At 54.6% G+C, this 26,618-nt stretch overlaps 8 protein-coding genes across 8 annotated transcripts; 3 read left to right on the top strand and 5 right to left on the bottom strand.

Annotated features, from left to right (window-relative positions):
- Positions 1–2,681: 2,681 nt before the first annotated feature.
- BZA05DRAFT_442763 (diphthamide biosynthesis protein) lies at positions 2,682–3,067 on the bottom strand (the record flags this gene model as incomplete). The annotated part of the gene is made up of 2 exons (XM_051486779.1): positions 2,682–2,741; positions 2,858–3,067. 2 exons carry the CDS (start codon positions 3,065–3,067, stop codon positions 2,682–2,684), a joined length of 270 nt encoding a protein of 89 aa, XP_051342322.1.
- Positions 3,068–3,522: 455 nt separating this feature from the next.
- BZA05DRAFT_472057 (uncharacterized protein) lies at positions 3,523–4,165 on the top strand (the record flags this gene model as incomplete). The annotated part of the gene is made up of 2 exons (XM_051487991.1): positions 3,523–4,020; positions 4,108–4,165. Coding segments are annotated over 2 exons (516 nt in total), but the record flags the coding sequence as incomplete, so codon positions are not given.
- Positions 4,166–7,492: 3,327 nt separating this feature from the next.
- Positions 7,493–7,927, top strand: BZA05DRAFT_442765 (uncharacterized protein; the record flags this gene model as incomplete). The annotated part of the gene is made up of 1 exon (XM_051486780.1): positions 7,493–7,927. One exon carries the CDS (start codon positions 7,493–7,495, stop codon positions 7,925–7,927), a length of 435 nt encoding a protein of 144 aa, XP_051342324.1.
- Positions 7,928–9,520: 1,593 nt separating this feature from the next.
- Positions 9,521–11,543, bottom strand: BZA05DRAFT_333453 (uncharacterized protein; the record flags this gene model as incomplete). The annotated part of the gene is made up of 2 exons (XM_051480684.1): positions 9,521–11,187; positions 11,243–11,543. The coding sequence occupies 2 exons, from the start codon at positions 11,541–11,543 to the stop codon at positions 9,521–9,523; spliced, it is 1,968 nt and encodes a 655-aa protein (XP_051342325.1).
- A 5,172-nt stretch (positions 11,544–16,715) lies between these two features.
- BZA05DRAFT_333195 (stress responsive A/B barrel domain-containing protein) lies at positions 16,716–17,173 on the bottom strand (the record flags this gene model as incomplete). Its single annotated transcript, XM_051480676.1, has 3 exons — positions 16,716–16,886; positions 16,943–17,050; positions 17,108–17,173. The coding sequence occupies 3 exons, from the start codon at positions 17,171–17,173 to the stop codon at positions 16,716–16,718; spliced, it is 345 nt and encodes a 114-aa protein (XP_051342326.1).
- Positions 17,174–17,515: 342 nt separating this feature from the next.
- Positions 17,516–18,290, bottom strand: BZA05DRAFT_226836 (uncharacterized protein). The gene is made up of 2 exons (XM_051479772.1): positions 17,936–18,290; positions 17,516–17,856 (listed from the first exon to the last, which is right to left on the bottom strand). Exons 1-2 carry the CDS (start codon positions 18,147–18,149, stop codon positions 17,651–17,653), a joined length of 420 nt encoding a protein of 139 aa, XP_051342327.1. The 5' UTR covers positions 18,150–18,290; the 3' UTR covers positions 17,516–17,650.
- A 3,042-nt stretch (positions 18,291–21,332) lies between these two features.
- On the top strand, positions 21,333–22,515 carry BZA05DRAFT_390661 (uncharacterized protein). The gene is made up of 2 exons (XM_051482907.1): positions 21,333–21,768; positions 21,959–22,515. Exons 1-2 carry the CDS (start codon positions 21,451–21,453, stop codon positions 22,172–22,174), a joined length of 534 nt encoding a protein of 177 aa, XP_051342328.1. The 5' UTR covers positions 21,333–21,450; the 3' UTR covers positions 22,175–22,515.
- Positions 22,516–23,035: 520 nt separating this feature from the next.
- BZA05DRAFT_465310 (uncharacterized protein) lies at positions 23,036–25,113 on the bottom strand (the record flags this gene model as incomplete). The annotated part of the gene is made up of 6 exons (XM_051487754.1): positions 23,036–23,323; positions 23,371–23,895; positions 24,022–24,474; positions 24,600–24,689; positions 24,864–24,986; positions 25,042–25,113. The coding sequence occupies 6 exons, from the start codon at positions 25,111–25,113 to the stop codon at positions 23,036–23,038; spliced, it is 1,551 nt and encodes a 516-aa protein (XP_051342329.1).
- Positions 25,114–26,618: the final 1,505 nt, after the last annotated feature.

Raw genomic sequence — 26,618 nt, forward strand, 5'->3', positions numbered from 1 at the left:
AGCAGGGCCTGCCACTCAGACTCCGCTCTCGGTGGGATTATTGGCAGCCAGCTTGGCCCGTCCGCCAGCCTTCTCTTTTCCGGGGAAGTCGGGGACGCCTTTGCCCTGTGCCGGGCACCATCTGATCTCCATGGCAATCTCCGGCGAGGGCGGCGATGTGCTTACGTGCCTGGTTTGCGTACTTCCGGCTGGGGCCGCTTGCGCATACGTGTAGGTAGATGGTGACTCTGACCCGGGCCCGGCAGCCGGTTGACTGTCGTGGGTGCTTGTTTCCAGGCTGTGCGATTCACGATCTGAGCGAATAGTAAGTTAGTGAGCGAGTGAGGTTACATGAAGGACCTACCATGGATGGATGGAGTGTGCTCTAGGTAGATCGTTTTTGGGGGCCATGTTGGCACCACTGACCAGTACTCGCATGGCTACAGCCTGCAGGTATACAGGTACATTTCAGATTCGGACACACAGAAGGAAGGAAGGAAGAGGTGTTGCCATCCGCAAACTTCGAAGTCTAGACCTCCACTGGCACCGGGGCGTCCAACAATAACCACCAGATCTCTTCGCACATTGAGTGGAAGCCGCGAGTGAGCGAGCTTCGCCCTAAGACTAGATTTGAGTATATCTCCGGCGTACCTACCCCAGGTCCCCAGCCAGTATGTCCTAAGCTTCTAGAAGCACATTCGCGCATCATCGTGTCAGCCCCTGTAGAGTATCGACTGGAACCACCAGTGAGTCGTGACGTGAAGCTCCTTCCCCAGCGCCGTATCGGAGGTGCACCGAGGTTTCTAAAATCTAAAATAGGCATATCGCGCGTGTGCGCCGCCGCGTGCGTCAATCCTGTAGGTACCATCATACGATTGCATACCGCATACCGCATACCGCACACCAGGCTGAGCTAACTACCGTTACATACCACAACTGCCAGCGCCGGCGTGCTGAGAGCCTGAGAAGCGTGAGTGGCTATGGCAACGGCCGGCGGCATGGAGGATTGGTGAGCGGCTTCCGCAGGCTCCGGAGGCGCGGGATTGTGTCGCCCGGGGTTATGTCGCGGGGTAGGTACAAGACGATTGTCGATCCAAAAGATCGCCGATCCCGCTGCCATGCCTTCATTCAGCGCCTGTAGAGTAGCGTCGAAACTTGAAACTTGAAATGCCAAGTTGTCAACTCGGACAAAAGCTGAGATGTTGGGGGCGGTGGCGTTACTGGCGTAGGGCTGTGAACTGCGGGGTTCGTTCATGACCATGTTCGGGATGGGAAAGTGGCGAGCACGTGCCGTTCGTCGTATTCACTAGGTGATGATCCCACTCTACAACTTCCCAAGCCCGGAAAGCTGAAGCCTGAGGCCTGAAGGAAAGAAGGATGGTTGGTTGCTGGGACGATCACGACAGGGATAACCACTCTACCTACCAATGCTACCATAGTACACATAAAGCTTATGTAGACACTCACTTGACGATAGGAACGCACTCCCCCGTAACTCGTTACCGCACTCCACACCTCACTGCTCAGCATCGTCACACGCGCAACACACTCTATCTACGAGTAGAGTAGGTACGGCATTCATTGGACACCAGCACTTCGTCGCAACTTGCTCCGCCCCCGACTCCCCGAGATCACTGCAGGTCCGCAGGTCTGCAGCGCCGAAGAGTCCAAAGAGAGACGCTCAAAGCGACGGAAACGTCGGATAGCGGATGACATACTGCTCCGTTTCGCTTTCACTTCGCTTTTCATGTGCCATCCAGCCTCCACAGTCCAGAGCTGTTTCCCCCGCCAGTCCAGCCCGTCCAGTGACTCCAGTACAGCCCCGCAAAACTGCCGTTTAACGTCACGGCGCCACGATATCCGTCACGATATCCGCCACTGGCCCACTGGACCACTGGCTTTCCAACCTCCAGACTCCAGCTCCACTCCAGCCCCAACTTCCACTCCCATCCCGCACAATGAGATGAGCACAGCAGAATCGTGGAAGTCCCAAAAATGGCCATCCAATGGGGCCATGGGATAGATCACTAGTTGAGGCCTCGATCTTCCCGCATGTGCTGGCCAGACGCACTGGCCGGATGGTAAGACTGTCGAACCAAACATTGCCACGTGCAAACAGTGAGTTCACTGTCCAGAGTTCTGAGTGGCAGAGTCTCCGGTAGAGTCTCCGGCAGAGTCTCCGCGTGGATGCGATATCCGATAGAGGTGGGAATGGTGGTGCATGACGATGGAGTAGTAGGAGTAGAGTACTTACTTCGTATGTGCTCGTGTGTAGGTACCTGTAGGCTGCCGGTATGTAGCTGACGACATTGTGTGTCAGCCTCGGGACGGTAAGTAGTAAGAAGTACCCTCCTTATGTACTGCCTACCGGTACCATGGCAATACCCAAAACCCTCAGGCGAAGATACCTTATCTACAGTAGATACCCCAACTTTCCCCAAGATCAAACACCCCATCGCTTTTTTTTCACAGTCGACCGACCGACTACAAAGCACTACCGGTACTAGCTCATGCCTTCAAGGCTTCATACCGGTACATACCAACCGCCGCCCGCCGACCGAACCCAAAAATAACTCCGCGAACGCCTCCCTGCAAAAAAAAGCCAAAGCAAACCTCAGAGCCCTACCCGTCCTATGTACCTTATTTATCCCCGTCATCATCATCATCATCGAACACCCAGATGTGCTCCAGCGGCAGCAGACCTAGACAGTGACAGCCGTGGTGTTTGTGCCTGTGTTGGTGGGCGCGGCGGGAAGGTCCTCCTGCAAATTCACACCTCTCCGTCAGGCTTTGTGCTCCTCCGGCAGGTACTACTCTACCTATGCGCGGAAAAGAGAAGGGTGGAGGGGGTGGCGGAGGGTAAGGAAGGGGGACGCACAGGTTCGAAGATGACCTGGATCATGAGGCTGCAGGAGGGGCAGACGGCGATTTGCTGGCCGTCGCGAAGGTCGTCGAGGAGGATCTCGAAGCGGTCGCCACACGGGCACGGGTACGTGTACAGCTGCAGGGTCGCGTCGAAGCTCATGTCTTCGATTTCAATCTGGTCGTAGATGGAGAGCTCCTCGTCGAGGTCGAGGGAGGAGGACATTTGTGCGTATGGGGAGGGTGGCAGGTGGCAGGTGGCAGGTGGCAGGTGGCAGGTGGCAGGCAGGCCCGACGCGGATGTGTAAGGCGTGTGGAGGGGGTGAACGGGGGTGACGGTGAACGGATGCAGATGGGGGTTTTGTATTGGGTGGGGTGGGTTTGCTGGTGGGGATGTTAGAAAGTAGTGAGTGAGTGGCCGATGGTTCGATTCGATGCCGTGAAGAAGGTTGTTTCGCTCCCGAGAAAGCAAAAAAAAAGTCGGTGGGGCTGTGCACCTGCATCGGTCAGCGCTAGTCTTTTAACCAATTGCTTGGCTGATTCCGGCACACGCTCGATTCGCTTGCGAATGCATGGAAATGGAGGGCACTCCGAAGTTTGAACGTCGAAGGGGTGGTGGAGGAGTAGAGTTGCAGCAGCTGGAGGAGGAGGGGGAGACATCGATTTACCCTTACTCATCCGCCAACACTTTTACCGTTACTCGTCCCGCCAACTACCCTACATCCCCCTACCCCCCAAGCCGTCGCAATCTCCATCTTCACCAGCCGCCAGCTCTACCACAACCACCACCAAGCCCTTCTCCGCGAACCCATCGAACTTCCATTCTCCCTCACCCACAACCCCCGGTATACAAGCAGACACACCAACAACCACACTGCCGAGCCGTTCCGTCGACTGCCCCCAACCACACACCATGACCACCCCCGGCGACGTCTCGTACACGGCGGAGCCGCAAATGTGCGTGACCAACTCATTCGACGTCAAGGGCGGCGGCGGCGACGAGCAGCTGCGCGACGAGCAGAAGCAGCGCAGCCAGCAGCACGGGAACTGGGACTGCCAGAGCTGGAGCTGTCTCGCGTGCTGCGCCGGCGGCAACACGGCCAACGGCGGCGACTGCGTCAACGCGATCAACGTGTGTTTTGCCGGCATCCTCATGGGCCTCGGAGAGATGTTCAACGCGTTCACGGGCTGCTGCACTAGCTGCTGCCATTGCTGCGGAGAGTGCTGTGGGAACTGTTGCACTGGTGACTGCTGTACCTAGGACAGGACCGCCGCCGTCGGTGAAGGCGGAAAGATCCAGCACCCAGCACCCGGGTGCTGCTAGTTGAACGCGCACGACACTATACTACCCTACACTACCACTTTACGCTACTCTACTTTACTTTCCTCTTCCCGGTGCAGATCCCCTGGCGGGCAAAAATCGCGACTCCTCCTGTCTACTACTTTACTACCACTACCACTACCACTACCTACCAACAACGACACATAGCGGATGATAATGGCTTCTTCGGTCTGTTTTGGCGTTACGGCATCCCTTTACTCTACTCTACATACCTACTGCAACCACATTTCCTTTCTTCTACTCTAGCGACTGTTTTTCTTTTTGTCCGAGCGAGCGAACGTTACGGGAGTCTTTGGTTGTCGGCGATCGCATGGAGGGGCTTACGGCTTAATGACGAATTGGAATTTTGATTGGGTTGATTGAACGGATTGTTCTTGTCTGGTATTGATTCGAGGTGTCTTTGTCTTTGTCTTGGTGAATTAGAACATGGGCGGCCGGAGAGGGAACGGGATTGGGAACGGAATTGGAATTTGGGAACGGGATTGGAATTCGGTAACGGGATTGGAATTTGGGAACGGATTGGAATTTGGTAACGGGATTGGAATTTGGTAACGGGATTGGAATTTGGGTTAGGGAATTGGAACGGAAGCGCAAGCAGTGGAGGACACAGATAGAGCTGACTTTGGAGGCAGGACAGGATAGGAATAATTGACTCGGGCATGAATATTGACATCTACGCCTATATAACATATTACCACGCACTCTCGAGTCTCGCGTCGAGAGCGGTAGCTACGCTACTCGTAAGCCACCGTGCCGTCTGTCCGTCACCGTGCCGTCTGTCCGTCACCGTGTCGTCTGTCCATCCTCCTCATCGCTGAGGCGTTGAGCCGTTGCACTCCGTGTGATCAATCCCGAGGCCGTCTTCCCGAGTCCCCCCAGCCACTAAAGACAAAGCGGGGTCCCGGCGGGCGGTGGCGGATTTCCGCTCTCTCTTTCGCAAGTCGCTCCTCACATAGCCGCGTGATACATATACCGTACAGAATACTTGCCGTCGGCATTGTCCGGCAATCCAGAATCCAGATTCCACATGTGACGTTCATTTTTGACATGCTGTAAGTAGTCGCCAAAAATAACTCTCTTTTTAGACTTGCAGAATTTCGCGCCGTAGCCTCAGGTAGGGGCTGGATTCTGAACTGGTGGCTGAAGGGGGATGCATAACGGGTTCAACTTTCAACTTTCATGCATGAGCTGTAAGGTGCCCTTAGCAATACCTCAGCCTCGCAGGAACAGCAAACACAAGACAGCAGACAGCAGACGCCGCATAGCGGCGGCACTGCAGTGGCAGAGGGTCTGGCGTCAAGGAGAACGTTCTTTGAGGATTATATATACCCACCTACATGCTCTGATACTCTGATACTCACTGTTCTGGCCACTGCAGACGCAGGTCAGACTGCCGAGTTTCAACACTCAAAAGCGCGCGCTATGTGAACGGGAATACCCGTTGTATGTACTGGGGACCTGGAGGCTGAGGTGGGAAACGGTGAAAGTGATCCCATTGATCGCGAGATTCGAGATTCGAGATTCGCGATTCGTCAGTGATTTTCTCGTGAGACAATTGATTGTCGGATAAGGATAGTACTTTACTTAGGATAAGAGCAGCGAAGCGCCTGGGCCAACTACATACAAGTGTACGGTATGTACGAAAAGTGCATTCTACGTTTTAACCATCACATATATTATTGTTTCCCGCATGCAGCATTCCGAAGAACCTGCTCAACTCGACGCTGGAAGCTATCACGACTCGACGATGACTCGACAACGGCTGGTTTCCACTCCACTCCTCCTCCTCCTCCAAAAGTATCCCTTTAACACTTGTAATCTCTACCCGACCATTCTGGAATCCGGACTCATACGTGGTATGTAAATAGCTAGTGTACCCAGTACTCGGGGCCTGGTTCTGGGACTCTGGGTCTGCTCTACCGGGGTCCGGTACCTTGGAATCATCCCATAACTACTCGGTGGTATTCAGACCCGGGGAGTCGATTAGATGGCCAGTAACCAGTTTCATTTGTTCGAAAGATCTGCTCTGCGATCAGCCAGTTTACTTGACCAAGGACCAAGGATCGAGATTTGAGATCCTGCACGACCATGGGTCGGGAATGGTCTATGGAGCAGTGTCCTAACTCCTCAACTACCTAGGTAACCAGATATTTCGCTCCAGCCTCGGGGTTCACACGACCGAGTTCAAGGATGAGCCATTGAGTTAGGGATGAGCCAAGGATACCGTAGACAAGAGAGGGTACATACCGGTAGTCTGCCCGTATATGGTCTGATCTCTAGTCGGCTTCTCCAGCAGTGGGATCCCCGAGTGGCTATTGTGTACGAGTGCGCCGCTGTGCCGGTTCGGCGTCGGTTCTGGCAACTGGCGGGATGGTCGTAGGCTGCGGTTCTGCGAAAAGGACATCCTCCCGAGTCTCGCGGTTGTGGAACTTGCTCCTCCCGTGCCGACTCCTTCTCCCCAAACCGAGAACGGACCTTTTTTGCCACGAACAATGCCCCTCCGGCTTATTATTTGGCCGAGCGTAGTCGCGACTGGCGAGCATTAGCACCTTTAGGCTTTAGGCCCTTGAGACTATCCTCCTCTTCGCCCTCTTCCTTCCTTGCCCTGGAATTTAGATTTATCCATCATTCATGATTCGTTAAAGCGTGTGGTTCGGGTGACGGGTACCAGTTTCAACTTCGAATTCGAATTTCTGTCACCCGTTTCCCGTTCCCTGTCAGTCCAATGCCGAGACCACAATGCGCCGCGGGAATGCGAAGCGACAGACCGAGAGGCGATCACGGCGTACCGCTCGTCTCGAACACTAGTAACCATACACCATTGTCCACACAATCACGTGGATTCCTCAACTGCGGAGTTCAGTCCTTCCTGTAGTGCAACCTCACTGTGCAAGTCGCGTCGAAATTGGTGATCTAGTCTCGTGACTCGTCGACAGATGCTGCAGCCTGCCGGAAGCAAGGAGTTTGGCGTCTTGGTCGACAGAGGAGGGCGGTGAGAGGTTTTGTGGGTGGCCTTGGGCGAGGAAGATGCGTGATCCAACGAAGTGTACATAACTGACAACTGTTGGTATGTATGTATCTGGGTCACCGGACTGTCCGTCCATCACCAGGGCTCTCGGGTTTTGAGTCCACCGTCCACGAAGGAAGAAAAGTTGGCGAATAGCAACGCCCTGTCGGTTGAAAGGTTTGTTAACGTGACTACCGGTGTGGAATTTAGCGTTTTATTGGAATACATAGTGGGAGGAGACGAGCGGCGGAGGAGGATTCAGGCCAATTAGACAGGCTAGAGCTCCTCCAGCTGATCAAGCCATGGCTCAAGTCATGGCTCGAATCGGGCACGCGAGCGTTCCTCGAGTTGAGCAAGCGAGGGCTCCTCCAGTCGATCAAGATAATGCGCGAAGCGCGCAGGCGGAGGTATCTGCGGGCGGTCCAGCTGATCGAGCTACTGTATCAACCGCGCAGGCGAAGACTTCACCAACCTACCGCGCCCTGGCGTCAACCGAGGCGAGACGGCAGAGTCTTGCGCTGGAGAAGGAGAGATTTGAATGGGAAAAGGCGCGTGTAGCGGAGGAGCTGGCGTACCGCATACAAATGGAGGAGCACAGACACCAAGAGGCTTTGCGTGTCGAGGAAAACAGGGCACGGGATAGCTTGGCCAGGCTGCGGTTGCAGATGGCCGAGGCGGAGAATGATAGGAGGAAGATCCATGTCAAGAAAGCGCTTATGACTTATCTGTCTCGTTAATGGGCATGAGCATTGGGCTGAGAGTTGATACCTTGTTTCCTTGTTTGAAGTTTCCGGCAAAGCCCCCGCTGTGCTTTTCCTCTTGTCACTTGTACATATTTAATACATATACAGAGCTGTGGAGACAGGACTCCACCGTGCTATCCATCAATTTCGGGAAATGCGGGTATATATGATAGTTCTGTAGCGCTTAATCGATCGCACCTTTCTCACGAACGACAGTTCCTATGTAGCAGCCTAGCAGGGCCAACCGCTGCCTGCCACTGCCCCAGTGCCGCCGTATGTACGAGCCCGAGCCCGCCGTCCCCCCTCCGGCCGCCGTGTTAGCTCTCGTATTCCGTGTGTCGAGCACACGCGATAACTCGGCTTCATGCCCCCTCCACGCGAAGACACCCTCCGGCCTCCGCCGTCCGCCGCTCGGATTCCGCAGATCCCCGGCTTCCGCCACTCGCCCCTCGCCCCTCGCGAGTCACTGCGCTCCCGAAGCCCCAGCGACCTCCGGAATGTCCTCAGCACCCCGCACCCAGCGCCCACCGCCGTCTGCCCAGTGTTACACACCCCCACGCTGCCACCACGGTTTCATGTTTAGTCTCGGGCACTCTCACACAGTCTGATGCAGTCTCATGCATACACATGATGCAGATGATGCACATGATGCACATGATGCACACTCTCATACAGTTTCGTGCATCCCCACCATGACACTGTCTCATCTTCAGACTTCACCTTCAAAGTTTTTCCCCCCAGTTGGCGGCGAGGGAGGAGATGCCGGTTTGGTTGAGCTGCCGGTTTGGGGGTTTGTGCCAAGACGGTTGCTTCTCTCAGACTTCAGTCCTGAGGTTGGGATTTGGTATGATGTGCCAGGTGTGGTGGGGATGGATGGATGGATGGATGGATCATGGATGGGTCTGAATACCCGGATTGGTCCCGGATTGGTAACTCCGCACGTGGGATTTCTTCGCGATCAACTTCCAAGGTACCTACCGTACTATACTCCACCGTACTCTACGTCGAGGCGACGAGGTGGACAAAGACGGGAACCAATATGGCCCATGGGTGGACAAAGACGGGAACCAATATGGCCCATGGGTGAGCCAATATGGCTGGTTTATAAATGGAGTATCATGCAAAGAAAACAGGAGCCAGCCAGTCCGCTCTTTATACACCGTGGTCTGCATATACCGTATTTACCGTATAATAGAGATAGAGATAGTGATAATCATGGTGATAGTGAATCGTGATAGTGGGGGGAAACACAGGCACAGCCTGGACACAAATTGTATGTACATACATAAGTACACAAATGGAAGAAGCGAAAGACAAAGAAAAAAGTATGAGAACCAGTATGTGGAGAGGCCGACCCAAGGAAAAAGGTAGAAGCATATTTCAAAACACCACGATCGCCAGCGAAGCTCAAAAACAACCCAATTGCAGTAAAACCCCAGAAAACCCCGCGCGCCACCTCCATAGCCGTCATCACCACCATATGTAGACCTTATATGAAAAAACAAATGAAAAACCAAAGGAAAAAGGTTGTGTGTGCGTGTGCAACCCATCCGCCGTCCGTTCCTCCGTTCCCCAGGACCTCACAGCTCAAAGCATTTCCAAAAAACCCGTCGGCACCCACCCCTCTCTCTCCCGCTCCTCACCCTCCTCCCACTCCTCATTCTCGCCATCGAGCCTCCTCACGAAGCTCCAATTCTTATTCCTAAACAGGACCACAACGCGATCTCCGACCTCTATGGCAACCTCCCTAGTGAGCCTGGCGGTATATGCCGTCTTTGCGCGCGCCATCTGATTCCTCTTGCGCGGGGCCTTGATCCCCTCCGGCGCGACCGAGATCCGAAGGCTACGCGCCGGCTCTGCGTCGTCGAAGACGGCGTCTTCGCAGATGTCCCAGTCGCTGGGTTCCCGTGCCGCGGAGGAGGTGGTGGAGAGCGAGGACGAGGTGGAAGAACAACTGACGTTGCTGGCTGATGACGTGTTCGAGAGGTTGGAGTATGCTGACGAGGTGGACGAGGTGGAAGAGGTGGAAACGTTGGATGGGGTTCTTGCGTGGCCGTACGGCGACGGGGGAGGAGGGGAGCGGCGCGAGGAGGCGTGTTGTTCCCGCCGCTCGAGTTCCTGTGCGAGGTGCGTAGTGAGCTCCGGCAGCTTTGTGGCGTCGAGGGCGGTGACGAGCTTGACCAGCTTTTCGACCAGGACGCCGGCGTCGGCGCCGCCGTAGTTGAAGAAGTAGCGGATGTTGCCCTTGCCCATGCTGCGGCTGTTGTCGCGCGCGCGGATGAGCGTGCTGTTGCACGGCACCATGAAGCCGCTCTCGGTGATGCTGCTAATGAGATGCACGGGGTTGTCGATGTGCTGGCGCAGGACGGCCTCGCCGTCGAGGGAGTGCGAGATGAGCACGATCCCGTTCGTGCCCGCGCGGAGACTGGGCACGGCGTAGACGACGCAGCCCCGGAACTTGTCCCGGATGTCCGCCTGGAATGAGAACCCGTCGTCGACGTTACGGACGGTGTAGCCCTTGTCGGCGATGACGCCCTTCATGCTCATGGAGAAGATGTGGCCGTCCTGCACTGCGGCCTTGACGCCGATCGGATTCTTCGCGGCCAGCCGTGCCGTTTTCCGTATAAGACTCGCCATCTTCTCCGCCTCGGCCGCGGCCGCCACCCCCGACCGCGCCCACGGCATCCCATCCTTCTCGCTGAAGATCAGCCGCGTCATCGTGCTGATGGGCTGTCTGGTTGTGCCTTCGCCGTCGCAGGTCCGCACGCGGACTTTTGGGAGGTGCACAATGCTGCCCTTCCTCGTGCGCGTGACATGGCAGGGCTTCTCCTTCATCCTCCCATCGTCCTCGATGTCGATATACGTGCGCTCAGGGCGCTCGCCGAACCTCAGCGTCATGCGCGCGAAGCGCACATACGGGTCGTGGGCGAAGTGGATCTCCTCGGGGCCGTTGGCCAGCAGGATGTTGGTGCGCGACGCGGACTTGTACACAGCGAAGCCGACGCGGTCGACCTTGAGGTCGATGCGCTTCCACTCCTGGTCGAGGAAGATCTCGAAGTCGACGGTGACCTTGCGCAGGTACGGCGTGGTCTTGGCGCAGTGCGTGATGAGGTAGATGCGGTTGCTAGAGTGCGGCGAAGGCACGCCGAAGTCGACGCCGAGGCCGAACGGGTGGATGTTGGATAGCGCTACGTGACGCTTCGCGGAGATCGAGTCGAGAAGGATGACGAGTGTGCGGAATTGACTGTCCTGGGCTACGGGGGGCGTCAGCGCGGAACTTCACCCAAAGGGCGGTGGTTATAGTCATACAATCGTCCGCAAGTTGTATCCGCACGTAGTGCGCCGTCACGCCCTGTCCGCACTCGACACCGTAGATCTTCCACGAATGTGGGCGTTTGATGTCCCGTACGCAGCGAGTTTCGACGGTGGCGGTGAAGTGCGAGTGCTTTCCGGAGAATATCGGCGAGCCCGGAGAACAGAGCGCTATCAGGTTCACGCGGACCCTGCGAGCTTTTGCACGTGGCTCCAAGGAGGGACCTTTAGACGAGGCTATCGGAGACTTGGGAAGAGACCAGGCTATGTATTCCGTTTCTCTACGATGGGTAAGCATTGTCCGTCCACCGGAGGTCATCGAGGATGGAAACGTACATTTCCCGGATGATTCCCCGACGGGTTGCGATTTCTTGGAGGATTTGATCTCGGCTTCACGATTGATGTCAGCCAATGGACGTTCCTCGTTCACTGGGGGGACCAACGAATGTGCAGACTCGAGCTGTGGGCACGACGAAGCCGACGAAGCCGACGAAGAAGGCGATACCATGTAGGGCGACATGGTGGATAAGATGGTATGTTGAAAGAGATTGAAAAGACCGCACAGCAGCAGAATAAGAAGAAACGAATGTAAACGGAACTGAGGAGTTAACGGAACGAGCACGAGTCGATCCAGCGGCTGGTATATAAAAAGGGATCAGGAGAAGAAGAAGAAAAGGGAGGGCAAATCATGCAGACGGCGTTGATATATGCACCCCTCCAACATTGGTGATGGCGGCGGCGGTACAAACTCTAGTTACAGTTGATCTCGCAACGAGGGCAGCTCGATCATCCCTGGCGGCGATCACACAGCCAGCCCTGTTGGAACGTGGAACACCGAAAGTGACAGAGAAGGGCGTCTAGCTGCATACGGCCTCGCTTGGTCCGACAGATTCTTTGCGACGGCGCATCCCCTGGCCGCATCGCATCTATCTCGTGTACCCCTCTTTTTTGAGGGGCGGAGGAGTGGAAACAGTGGGAAGAGTGGGAAATCCATTCGCCAGCCAGGACTCACGAGACGGAAAAGATCTAAAAACGGCCAGCAAAGACAGAATGGAACGGTGAACCTTCCATAGTGAAAGAGATCCGCGGTACGGACTAGAGTACCAGTATTCTAGAACGAGGTAACTACTCCACATTATTCAGCCAAAGTATTATCGCTCGCCATGCCCGCTGTTGTATGTCTCTCCCATCTCCCCGAAGGTCTCACCAATTCCGTAATCCCGCCTCGTCCAGCGATGCGCCCCACCAAAGATTGAACCAACCATCTGCCAGCCGCGCGCAATAATAATTGACTTCCATTATTCATCTGGCAGATACAGCTTGCTGCTTCCCCCCACGCCTTGCCATGCGAAATAGCGCCTGCAATTTAGGACGGCTGATACGGTGATACCGGTACATGTGGAAATAAGGTAGATAGCCTTCCGATATGAGACGGTGTGGCAAGTTGAGCGCTCTTCGAGCCCGGTTCCCAGTTCTCGGACCCGCACGGACGGACGGGCACCAATGCATCATCCATAGTGACATGAAGCACTGTGCCAGCACCGGGGCGGGGAAGTAGCCGATGCATCTCCATCATCTTCATGAAACAGCATCTAATAACATCGCGAGAACGATTGGCGCATATCATAGGATCACTGGTTTTTGTCGCAAGAAAAGCGCGTTAATTAATTGAGTGAGGGACATCGTGCCGGAGAAGAATGCATCAGCTCTAACTCAAGGCGGTACCTGAGAGGCGGTAGGCGGTGGTGACGGTTCCGCGATGGATCGGATCTCGACGGTGAATGTGAATGTGAATCCACGCTGCCAAGCAGATGAGATTTGATGTGATGTTTGAAGAGTCGCACGACATGCCGGGCCACCCCTATGCACAAGTTTTTCTCCGGATGGTTGCGGGCGGCGGCGTGAGCGAAAACAAACATATCTCCGCCTGCCCCACCGCCTCTCCGGTTGCTGAAACAAGCACTGCGCTCGTCGCTGGCTGCTGATGATGCCCAGGAAAAGAGTTTTCAGGTGTTCACTCCGAATCCAGATGGATCTTCCCTTCTTCCTTCCCTTTTTCTTTTCCCTTTTCCCTTTTCCTTCCAAAAACGCAACGAGAGAAGTGGACCCGACTCGGCGCGGTGGTGGCGAGCATGTGCGAGTCGCGATAGGTAATCCAGAAGTGTAGAGTGGTTTGTTTTATGCGAAGAGAAGCTGCGACGTTTCGAGATGCCAGCTAGTGGCTGTGGCTGCGGCACTGCACAACGTCAACGTTAAGTTAGCGTCTAGTGTCAATCGTGCCTTCCTTCCACTTCAGGGGCGAATGCCCAGGCTCCCAAATACCCCAGAATCCCATATGTTCCCAATATGGAACTCACTGTATCATAGTAGTTGCTATTAGGAATAGCGAACTGCCGTTTTCCGTTGTGCCCGCACGACAAGAGCGACGCCCAAGAGAGCTGGCTGCTGGATGTGTCATCCAAACGATCCCATCATGACGGTAGACTTTGTGGATATGTCTCAGAAGGATCCGGATACGCTCTTTTTCGGGCTGAAGAAACACACCGCGAATAGATCGTCGCTGTCGGAAAGTCGGAGTATTTAAAACGTAACGGTGATCGCGACCGGAGAGTTCCAGCGACCGGCAGCTGCATCAGACGTCAAAGCGAGTGATCGGATCGATGCTCCGTTGCCCTCTCTACCTTCCTCTCCCTCTCGCGGCAGTTCATCAGAACCAATCCAACCCAACCGGCAGACACACGCGCCGCCTGGGTGCAGGCTGAAGCAAGCCAACATCCACCTCCGAATCTATTACGCGGTATAGGTACCTCGGAAGAAAGAAAACCACATCGACAGACATATGCAGCTGTTTGCATCACCCATCGCCAAGTGCCAACCGCCAAACGACGTCAAACGTCAAACTGCCGTGTTGTAACTTGTAGTTGTGTCCCTCTTCCCGAATTCCTCATTCCCCGCACCCCGCACCCCGCACCAGTGGAGACATATCGATAACACAAGTGCCGGATCGGGCATCCATCCCCAGAAAGGTCGAACGAGCTCCCCAATCGAGTCGAGTCCGACCCGATCGCCCCAAAGCAGAGCGAAAACGACCTGCTACATGGGCACCCGATGATGCTGATGCAGTGATGCTCCGCATGCTTGTAGATTATGCAGCATACGGCTATCAGTCACAGTCACGGATAGATGAGAGTTGAGACGCGGTGACGCCGTGGCGGGTCGGGGCTGTTGGTTGGCGTCTTGGTTGAAGAAATCATCGTCGGCTGGGGAACCATGGGAAACACGGGAGTCTTGGTGGAGAGGAGAGGTTTGCGCTCCCTCGCCCACTCGCCCACAACTTTGAATTGCACATGTTTGCACCTTGCTTGCTTCTGCTCGACGGTGGTGGTAGTGCTGACACGATAGGTATACCTAGTACATACGGCTGGCCATGTGAGCCCGGTACGATCCTTCGTTTGAACTTTGGGCTGTGCCACTGTGGGGGTTCGCTATAACAGCCTTGATGTATGTGGGCCCGCGCTGACAACTACCGGTTAGATATGCCCTGCTCTTCTCCACTCGTATACGTAGCGACGCAGATTCTCGACGGTGCAGAACGAACATCAAGTACTCATCTTGTTTTTGGCAGAGCTGAGCTGAGCAACGATCGATGATCATCGATCCTAACTTCCCAAGTGAGCGAAGCCATCGAGTCGACTGTCGTCCGGTTCCGGCGAATGATGAATCCCGCCGGTCCGAATGCAACCGCGTTCGTCCGTCCAGTACGGAAGGTCCTATACTCCCTATAGTTAGTAGTTACTCGCTTCCATCGCGAATCCATAGTCTACCATAGTAGTTCCAACCACGAAGAGATCATTAGATTCGTTACTAGTATAGTAGTTAGCACCCAAACCGATGATCGAGCTGCCAGCCTCGCGCGAACCCCCCCCCAAAACACTCCCACGTTTCCGGGAAGTGAGTGCATATGACATCTGCACCGCCCGCGTAATCGTATGTGCGGAACGAATGCGCAAACACAGATACCGATGTTCCGCAGCCACTCTGCGGAGCGGGATAGGCGAGGACAGCACAGGGTCTGGGTAAAACTGCCATCAAACCCACCGGGTGCACGATCGAGTCGCGCGTATAGTGCGGTAGACACCCATGCCTCGGCAGCAGCAGCAGTAGTGTTAACTAGAGTGCCAATCAGCACTGGCTGGGACTCTGGAAGAACAATCCAAAACATGCGGCACATACCACACACCAAACCTTAAATGTTTGGGGGCGGCGTTTACGCTTGCGATGTCTGTCTGTGTGTGTGTGTGTTGGGGGGGGGGGGGGGGTGCGCACTTGCCCGCAACGAGTCCGGATGATCTCCCGGGCTTACTAGGCCGTGGGGTTGGGAACTTGAGGTTCGGAGGATCCCGGACTGCTGGGGGGGCCGTATCGGCATCGCCCGGTGCTGCGAGTCCGGAGTCGGGAGCCGGGCCCACATCGTGTCCGTCCGTCTCCGGATATGACCCGAGCCGTGGCTCGTGGGTGTCGTGCCGTCCATGCGTGCGAGGATGCCGTTACCCCGGCTTTTGTGGGGGACGGGGCATGGCAGTATGAAACTTGTAGTCTATAGGCGTGATGGACGGACGTTTCGACACCGCGGGAGCGGGAGCTGGCGTCGCGAGGTCGTGAGGTCGTGCGGATACGGGCAGCCGCCGTAATACTAGTTAGTCGGACGTAAACACCAGAGGTGTGGTAAGAGCGTGGTAATCGATTCCTCACCTCGGTCCTCCAGTACATACGGCTCCTTGCACGGGCCGAGCGAGGTTGGTTCGTTGCGACCAGGTGGACCGTGGGATCGGAATGGAGTGTACCGATTTGGCAGACGGCTCCTTGCCAATGCCTCTTCAGGCCTGAGTATAAAGGAAGCGCACACAGATGAGAGAGAGGAGATGGGGGGGGGGGGTTAACCGTCTATTCGGTAGACGATGATCATGAAAAAAGAGGATGAAGAAGCAGAAGACCCTACCATGCCCGCCAACGTTGATGCCCACTACTAACCACATTCAGTTTCTCTCGCCGACAGGAGTCCTCCTTCACTTCCTCCTCTCGCCGACAGCATCTCTCGCTCCGCCAGGGGGTGGGATCGAAGTAGAGTGTACCCTGATGCGAGGGAGGATTGCAAACACTCATTTGCACATGGCAGCCTTGGTCACCGCAGATTCTGGCATCGGTGGAGGCTGGAAGAGATCGCCGCGAGTGAACCGAGACGGAATTCCATCACCAGATCTCACTTGTCCAGCCCCACTTTTTTCCCAGATGATGTCAAAAGCGATATAAATTCCCCAGAGCACTGCGACAACGATAAACAAACAGCAAAGACTTCAAACATCCCCCACGCCACCCCGTAGACCGAAGCAGACAAAAATTCCAAAAAACTCCATATCCCCCCCTTTCACCCTCACCTCCTCACTCCCACCCCAGTGACCCCTACACACACTCAGTAACTTAACTCCTCCTCAAAGTCCATCACCGCCACATCCTCGTCCTTGATCCACTTCTCGCCCGCCTTCAAGAACTCCATGTGCGTTCTGTCGGCCTCCATGTAATAGTCCCGATCGGCGACGGACTTGAACTTGAACACGAACGCGTGTGTGAAGCCTTTTTGGTACTGCTTACCGGATTAGCTCGTGTGCGGAAAAGGGGAGAATGATAGGGCAAACGAACGGGGAACTTCGCGTTGCTCCGGTCTCGGCCGCCGGTGATGCTGAGGATGTACGACTCCCCCGACGGAAGGCGGCAGGCGGATTTCAGTGAGAGGACGCCGTCGCAGAGCTGCGGGATATTATGTTAGTGAGGGCTCGGAGAATCCATATCGAGAATGAAACTTACTGCTTTTTCCTCGGCTGGGGTGATGGAGGACGGGACTCGGAAGAAGATGATGTGGATGATGGCCATTGTTGCAAAGTTGAGTTGTTCTGGACGCTGGATGGTAATTGGAGCTTGGGTTCGAGTCGGTTGGAGGTTGGAGTTGCTGAGTGATGTTCGAGTGCTGCTGCTGTGATCTGTAAAGTAGTCTGGGGAAAGGGAAATGGGCGAGATTTATATGTGCATCATACTGCCTCTTGAGCGTCCGTGTTTCGCAGCTCACGCTTGTCCCGGACATACAGAGTTACGTGCGGAACATTGCTTGAACTGGAGCACTAACTGCAGTTACGGCTCCTGCTAGCTACGTCTGTCCTTGGTAATGGGATCTTTGACCTCCTCGACCATACCGAATTGTAACAAGTGTATGTGTGTGGGATGTCTGGTGTTCATACGGCAGCTTTTGTGCACGCTTGTCTCCCCTTCCTGCTTATCCGGAACTTGCTTCCGTCGCCTTTTTTTTTGACGATAGAAGTTTGAATCTTGCCTGCCAGTCAATACCCAATCGTATCACCGGTTATCTGCATACGGTGGTGAATAAAACACCGTCTCAGCAGCAGCCTCTCCTTCTTCTTCTTCCGCACCCTTCTTCTTCGCCGAGGGAATCATCCGCGCAAAAAAACCTCGGACAAAGCCGTCGACCGGTGCAGGACTTGGAACAATCTCCGACCAGCTCACGTCCGGTGCGCACGGAGATCTCCACATCCCCCGCGCACCTGTCTCGCGATGAAGATTTAGCGTCGGACGATCACTCGGATATTGAGTCGCCTAACTGGAGCAACGGAGGCTAACTACAATTTTGCGGAGAGACACATGGTTCTTGACTAGCTTCCGCGTTTTCCCCAAGCCTCCTCTCGCTTGTGTGCTCGGCGCCGTGCGACGTGAGCAGACGCGCTGGATCACAGGTCAAACGCGGGTGGCTTTTTGCACTCGCGTGCCGAATCCGTAGGCGTAGAGTAAAGCAGAGTATCGATAACAAAGGTGCGTGCGTGCGTGGGGCTTCGGTCATGGCGTTCGGAGGCTGCGCGAGATGGGAATGGGACGCCGAAGCGGCCACGCCGAGTGTACTAGTCGCTCCGGTGCCGAGCCGGCGATGGACCTTCAACCGCGCAAACGCAGTGCAGCCGCAACGCGGGGCGCCGGTACTAGGGGCGATTCCTAGGGTGTCGGTCGCACCCACCGGCTATAGAGGGCGTTCAGGATGGGTTGTCCAGCTGTCAAAGCCGAGCAAGTCTATTAGCACCGGAGGTGCTCGCGAAGAAGAGCACGGTTGCTAGCAGACGGACCGCCTCTCGGGACCGGCTGCGCCCAACCAAAGCGGGGCACCAATGAAACGTCCGGGGAAACATGCAAAGCGCCACGGGGTTGGACTACGTTGGTTGCCTGCGCTTTAGGTTTGACGTGCGCTACTTTAGTTGGCCACCATAGACTGCTCAGCCATAGTTCCCGAGGCCATTCACGCAGCCCAGTGCCCACCCCTCAGGTCTCCGCTATGCTTGTCGCTCATGCATGTTGGATCGTTTTGCTGACTGGAGTCTGGAGTCTGGAGGTCGAGGTAATTGATGCGATTCAACAATCCCATCTCGTTTCTTAGGCGATGTGTATAGATTTTGAGTGCCCAGCTGGCAGCCTCCACGGCACGGGGAATTAACGCCTCCCCACGGCTTCGACGATGATCGATCTTCAACTCTTGCCATTCTCCGAAACTTCGACGGTAACTCAGAACCACCCCTTCCCGATCGTCACGAACTGGTTCAGACAATCCCTTAAAGCGGCACCGTATTCAAGTATGCGGAACAATTCCCGACTCAATTCTGCACCTGTCTCGCGATCAGACTTTGGTTAGCACCGGACGGACGACTCACGAGCGCTTGGATATTGATCGCCTAGCGAACGGAGAGACACCTGGTTCTTCACTAGCTTCCGCTCGTGCCTAGACTTGGGCTCGCTTGCTGTCTGGCGGTCGTGCGACGTGAGCTGAGCTCAGCTGGGGGTGCGCACGTCTCTTGAGCGTGGACGCGGACGCGGCGGCGGCGGCGGTGGGAGTGCTGTTATGTAGAGTACGTGCAGTGTGTATTCTCTGTTGTTGCGTGGACGCGGATAGTGAGGGGGGAAGGAGTCGGGAGAGGGAAGGAGTCGGGAGAGGGAAGGAGTCGGCAGAGGGAAGAAGTCGGGACCAGGGGATGTGTGTGTGTGTGTGTGGGGGGGGGGGGGGGGGGGGGGGGGGGGGGGGGGGGGGTTGACTTAGGAGCAAGTTCGGTGCCGATCGGGGTAGAGTAGAAAAGGTTTATTTGATGGTTTTGAACGACTTACGAGGAAGCTTGCGATTGGCGTCTATCGGGTATGTATCCTACTCTGCTCCCTCACAATTCAACTTCCTGTCACAGGATGTATCAGTAACATCTTTCCTCATCTCATTTATTGCTTCCCAGAAGCGGCGTTGACTCGAGAGTCGAGAATCGAGCCCTTGAGAGGCTGAAAGTTCTTTTGCGGAATTATGAACTTCCGGTCTCAGATGCTATTGCTGGGCCCATCACAAGGTGAGTATTCCTATCTATAATCGCTAGATAGTAGACCTTTGGATCTCGCCCTCATCCTTCGGTGACAACCTGATCGAAGTACTTACCCGGAGAATATCGGGATTGATTCTAGGAGTACTTCTGTACGAATGAACCTCCGCGAAGGCACGTGACTCACTTCGCTGAAGAAATTCAGTCTGGTGTTCTTCAAGAGATTATCTGCAGGATTGATTTCATTTAAACCCTATGATACATGATATTCGTCACCAGTGACGATCTTGTACCATTCATGCTGGGCTGAAAAACCATGAGTTCATGACCGACTAGGTAGCTAGAAAAAAAACAAGCACAGGCATAGGACCTAGGTAATCAATGTGCAATTATCGGTCAGGCCGAAAGGGCCGGAAACTAGAGTATCGCTTCCAGACAACGCTCAGCTCAACCAGTGCAGCTGTTCTCTCGCATTCCCGCCGCTTTCCAACCCGCGCCACACTACCAGTATTCCCGACGCCGTCTGGTCAGTAGTCATTCTCGTCTCGCCGCGTTTCTGCCAGTTAGTAGCTCCATGATTGGCGCTTCAAGTCCCTCCATATGCAAACCTTTAAGCAGTGGGGGTTTATGCAAGTTCTCGTCATCTTCGGGTTGGTCGTCCCGCAGGATGGACATTTCCATCTGTACACGGGTGTTGCGGGTTTGGGGGCGGTTCCATTCGTGTCCATGTTTTTGTTTCGGGTGCCACTGGTCGCAGTGGTCGGAGATGTGGGTGTAGATACCGAGGTATGGTAAAAGCAAAGGAAGATTTTCAGAAAGCTATGTATGCTAGGCATGCGAGTCGAGTATGATTTTGGACGGAAGAGGTTGTTGTTTTGCAGCAGCAGCGGTGGTCACATCAGACAGAAGATATAGCCATAGCTACATCAGAGATTTACAATAGCATTCACCTTGGTAGCAATTAAAAAGTTCAGGTTCAACTTGCTATGCGACTGACTGACTGAGTGCGAGTGATAATCATCGAGGCGGCGGCGTAGAGATAGCATATGAATTCCATAGTCCTGCGTTCTATTAGGGCCTCTGCCAATCCTTTCAGTAGAATTGATCATGTCCTCATACCGCGTATCCCACTCTCCGATCAGAGTTCTATATCATTGCTGCGGGGAAATTTCGACCAGAAAATTGTTCAAGGAGACTTAATATGTCGCCTATATGTGCACGCTGGTATCAATAGGCGTAGCACCATTGTAAGCCAATAGGCTTTATCGTAGCATAGGAGGATCTTATGGAGTGAAGGTGCCGACGATAGATGGGGAGCGATGCACATACTATAGATCGTAATGTACCAATGCTTCATGAGTGTCCCGGGGGTGGCTATGCGAGTTTCTCCCAACTCCCGAGGGTAGGGCTGCGTGAACGATGCAAAGGGGAGGATAATTTTCTGTTAAGTATCTACTCTCTCTGTTGGTGGAAGGGGCACACCCCAAATAGGAATTTATCAACCTTCAAAATTCGGATGTGGTTCTGAGGTCACAGGCGGGGAGCTCGCAAATCCTATCTCGATCATCTTATCTTCAACGAAGCACGCTCTACTCACAGCCTAGTGTACTCACATATGACGCCATGCGGCTCTGCCATCGGCTTTCCTCATGTCCCATCGTTTTCTACCTTGTCGCGTCTTCCCTGTGCCTGTCACTCAACCCCACATCAGACTTCGCGACTCCGACGATTCTCCCTGCGACAAAAAAACACTCAATTCCCTCCCACCACCCCTCCAACTCACCTCCTCCCGCTGCTTAGATGTCCGTGCTCTCGACCATTTGCCGCGGCTTCGCAGCTAGCAAGACTCGCCTCGCCGGCATTACCAGCGGCAATGGCCGCTTGATCGGCGGCACCACCGGCGGAACAATCCTCAAGGCCGTCGCTCTGCGCGGTGTCTACAACTTCCCTCACCACCAGGAGCCGATCCGCCGGTTTTCAGCCGCCTCGGTTTTCTGCGAAGAGGTGAAGGAGTCGGCGCTCGAATACGATCGCATCGCCAGGTCGACACTCGAGAGCTTGAGCGAAGCGCTCGATGGTCTCGCCGAGGCGCAGGAGGGATACGATCTTGAGTATTCCGTGAGTCCACTTCCCTTCCTCCACTAATCTTTCCTTCGTGCCCATCTCATCCTTTTGTCGCATTTCCCACTTCTCCACCATTGTATCCCTTCCTTTCCTAATTGTCCTTCTTTTTACTACCTAGTGCGGCCATCCCTGGTCTAGTTCCTCGTGCTTACTTCATGTTACTGATCGCTTTGCCCACAACCAGGCCGGCGTGATGTCCTTCAGCTCGCCCAAGGGCGTCTTCGTCATCAACAAGCAGCCGCCTAACAGGCAGATCTGGCTCTCGTCGCCCGTCTCCGGCCCACTACAGTTCCGTTACGACCGCGGTATCAATGCCTGGGTTGACATCCGCGGCTCCGGTAAGACGCTCGCCTCGGTCATGAAGGAGGAGTTGGGTATTCAATTCGAAGTCTACGCCTAGCCTTAACAGCTGGAATTTCGATACGCCAATGCTCGAGTTGTTTTCGACTGCGATACCTTTTCTTTTTCTTTTCGTGCTCGAATAAAAAGAACATGGACGGACGGGCGTTGTGGAGTGCATTTTTCTCTTTCTTCACGATTGTTTTTTCTTCTCATTTTCTGTTGTTTGAACTTGGTGGAGCATGATCTGGGGGGCTTTTTACATCATTTGACTGGAGGGATGCGGGGCATCAAGGCGTTTGAAAGTTGCACTTCGGTCTTCCATCGGTGTAGACCCATTCAAAGCTTGTGTTTGTGCTATAACCCGCCAACCTGGTACTCATATACCTACCTCGACTCCGGATTCCAGACCGCGCTGCTCATAAATAGCTCACGCATCTACAATCCAGTGCTAGCACGCTCTTATACAATCATACTACGACTGCCAACTATCCCCCCTCCCTCCCCCGGAGTCCTCGGAGCGCCTGGCATCGTGACGTTTCCGCTCCGTCGTCTACGCCATGCTGCGATCCAGTAATATACCGTCCGGCTTGGTGTGCTTCGCCATGACGGGCTGAGCGCCCCGGCATCCTGCGACACTCCCGAACCAGGCTCCCCGTTCACATCCGATTTCGATCCCGGACTGCAATCAATTTACTCATTAAGAAGCAGTACCACGCGCCCAAGCAGTGTCATATCACCACTCGTTTAGGTCACACTCCCGAAGAGGCTGGTTTGCCATGGCAAAACATCCCCAAGACCTCACTCGATCAGATTCGCAAGGTGAACAAACAGCATAGAATTATGATCACACCCGACTACTTTTTTTAACTATGTCTTGTTCGCCGTCGGTGCCAGAAACACAACAGAGAGAGAAGATTGATTAGTTCTCGTGGTCTTCGATGTAATCACCGTCGTCCATGTTGCCGTCGGCCAAGGCCAACCGGGCCTGCTGCTGCTGCTCAAGCCTCTGCAGGATCCAGCCCCAGCCGATGGCCAATCCAGCATCCCAACTATTGAATTCCGTTATCTGGATGTGGATCTCCCTCTCCTTGGCGAAGATGGCGGTCGGGTCGAGGTAGCTGTAGTTCGTACGCTCTTCGCTGATTCTGCGCGCGTGGGCGAACCGCAGCTCGGCGAGGGTCTTCTTGGCACGGCCGTGACGTTCGATCTGGCGGGGATGTGAGCGAATACCGGTGCAAGAGAGAGGGAACTTACCAGCCACGGGATGTCGTTGTTCCAGTCGTTGACCGACCAAGCCATGATGTTGAGCTGGGGGTGGTAAATCATCTCGGTGGGAGGAACATCATAGGTACTCGGGTCAATCCAGTCCTGGAGATTCTCATAGTAACCATCTGTGAGAGCGGGCGTCTGGTTGGAGTGAAGACCATCATCCGACGTAGCTCCAGGGTCATCGCTGATGTCGGCCGATTCATCGTAGGCTTCATTTTCTGGACGGAGCGAATACGCGCCGTGAAGTTGAGGATCAAACATTGCGGATTTCTTGAATAGATCTTCGGCTGGGCCAACCAAGTTGGAGATGGGCGGATAGGAGGGGGTTCTTGAGGCCGACATCTCAATCTCATCGCGGGCTGGCTCTGGCTGGACAGCAGGCTCTGTCTCTTCGGTATCTGGCCTGGCCGTCTTGAGATCCCCAGCAGGAATCCGCAGGTTGGAGGAAGACGGATGTCCGGCCGACATGGCTAGTTGCGCAAAATTGATGATAGGATTGATTTCGGCAATCTGCTTAGAGCTGTTAGTGGCCGCAGAAATTTTCGAGTGATTTTCATGCTCAGCTCCCATTTCAGAACTGGGAGCGACACCCACAAAACTGTTGTTAGCAGCAGAAAGCGAGGAAACAGCACTCACTTCATCATCTGTAGGCTCTAAGCTAAAGACCTTGCCCTTGTCGATGACCTTCTTGGCTGCATGATTGGCTGGCTTCGCTTTGAGGCCGGTACCCACGACAGGGGAAATCTTGAACCGAAAGCGACCGTTCTGCGTGGCTAAACCTTCGATACTGGGACCGGCGGGCGGCACAAATGCAGGTCCTTTAGAAGCAGTAGACAGCGAAAGTGCAGGTCCCTTAGTCGGTGAGAGACTAGGGCCTTGAATAGATCCGAAGGAAGGCCCGTCGACACCGGTGGCAGCACCGAAGGCAGCACCGAAGGAAGGCCCAATGACAGCGGTGGAAGCAGCGAAGGAAGGCCCGATGACACCGGTGGCAGCACCGAAGGCAGCACTGAAGGAAGGCCCATCGACACCGGCGGCTGCAGCGAAGGTAGGCCCGTCGAAATCAGTGGCAGCGGCAAGAACTGGGAACTTTTGTTGAGGGACGGTAAATGCTAAAGGCTCTACTATCTTCGTAGCAACCTGCTTGTCGGCAGCATCCTTCGGGCCCACATCAACAATCGAACGTTTACCTAGGTAGGATAGGTGAAACATACCTTCGGAGGCACCTCCACTGCCGCCTGTTTGGCTTGAACGGGACGATCGGAAACGAGCTGCAGATTAACCGAGATATTCCGCATTCGTCGCTGTTGATGCATTGGTTTCTGATGATGCATTGGTTTCTGATGATGCATTGGTTTCTGTTGATGCATTGGTTTCTGTTGAGGTGGAAGAGCAACAACATCCTGGGTATAGTTTTGAAGCTATTCCGCAAATCAGCAATGACGGTAGGGATCGGGGAGGGTCGAAATTTCCCTCACCGTGGCTGCAAAACCATCGAATTCGTAGTCTGGGTCATAGGTGGATGGACTCGGCGTGGCTGTAGTTTTCGAGACAGAGTGGCCTGTTTCTGGTGACGTGAGGGAAGAAGATAGGTTTTGAAACTATCACCCGTGTCAGGAAAACAAAGGAACTGAGAATCAGTAACAGAGCTCAAACCGTAGCGACAAAGCGTTCGAACTCGCCATCACGGTCCGGCTCGGAATCGGCCATCCTGATGGAGGTGCCCATCTTGGATGGAGGGCGGAAGGGAGGGGCGGTAGTGGGTCGAATCGATCAATCTCGACCTCCAAAGTTGTTTGTGGGAAAGGAGGGATAACAGAAGAGAGGGGTGGGTTTTGAAGTGAATTCCGAAACGCTAGCCCTAATTACGGGATCGGGATATCTACAGATTGTGATCAATTCGAAGGGTTAGCGGTTTTAGAAAGACTGATCATACTCACAAACAGCCCACTTCTCTCGCACCACCTCCGACTCAAGTGTCGCGTGAGTGGCCAGTCGTTTTACCCGATGGCGGATAACCTCACCACGGGAAACCCGTCCCGTAATTCTCTCGCAATTCCGTGCACGGGTGTTTCCACCACGCCTTCTTCCCTAAGACAGAACGGCTGTGTTTCTTTAACGAAGCACAGGTCCGAACCGAAACCGAGCTCCGCACCGGATAGACCGCATAGACTAGCTTCGTTCACGTGATGTCAAGCACTGCACCGACCACACATCACCACCGTGCCGTAAATTGCGGAGCCCGGACGTAGTGCAGTGCGGTTTCCCAGCGCAGTCCAATCAGTAGGGGTTTGGTTGCAATGCTCTTAACCAGACAAAACCGAAGTGGGAATGAGGGATAATTGAAACGAAGCTGAAACGAGTTGAAGACGAGAAGTGAAGTGGACTCGGTGATGGTAGTGCGCATCGGTTCCGTGGCGAGATACCCAAGAACGGGTGTGGTCAAATAAAACTTTATCAATTGAAGGAGAGGTCTATGATGATGATGAGGTCGGTTATGTTTAATAGCAGACGAAGGGACCAGACGAAAAGAAAAGCAACAATAGAAAAATTTGTCAACGTTCAACGACGGCATCGGGTCTGCCCTCCATAACACATAAGTCCCACCAGGTCCCAACAAGGTCGCTCCTCCTGAATACAAGGTCCCAACAAGGTCTCCTCTCTCTGCTGCTCACCGATGCCTGCAAGCTGCCTCTCCCTTCGCGCCGCTTAGTAGTAGTGGATAGGTAACAGTCTACACTGGGGCGTTCCTGATAGTGGCGACGGCGGAAATACCGTACTTCCGAAAACAGGCCGCATGCGCGAAAGTAAACGCCACGGGCTGAGATACCTAGTGATTTACCCTTCTGACGTGGTTCGTGTGCAGTGGGAAGGATGTGTCAGTAATTATCATCGAGAGACGCAACCCAAGAGAAGGACACGCGAGCCCAGGTATGCGTGACCAAGCCGGAGGGGTGCAACTTGATCCGGCAGCGGAATGTCAAGATATGGGAGTACGCTTCGCGGCACTAGGGCCTGGGGCCTAGGTTCTGTCGCGGCGGTAGGTGGGGGAGAATTGTGTGAGCGTTATTCTTACATAATTTATTCTCATGGTGGAACTGCACTGCGATTTATGTATCTTTGTGCGAGTTACAAACTGTAATTGCCTGTCGTAATCTAATCAACAATCTTATGTATGGATGTGCCATTTGTGACCTAAAAGGCCAACAACTAGTGTTCTCCATCGTCCGGTC

Source organism: Tricharina praecox (genome assembly GCF_024521635.1).
Source record: "Tricharina praecox strain CBS 144465 chromosome Unknown BZA05scaffold_5, whole genome shotgun sequence".
In the NCBI taxonomy this organism is placed as follows: Eukaryota; Fungi; Ascomycota; class Pezizomycetes; order Pezizales; family Pyronemataceae; genus Tricharina; species Tricharina praecox.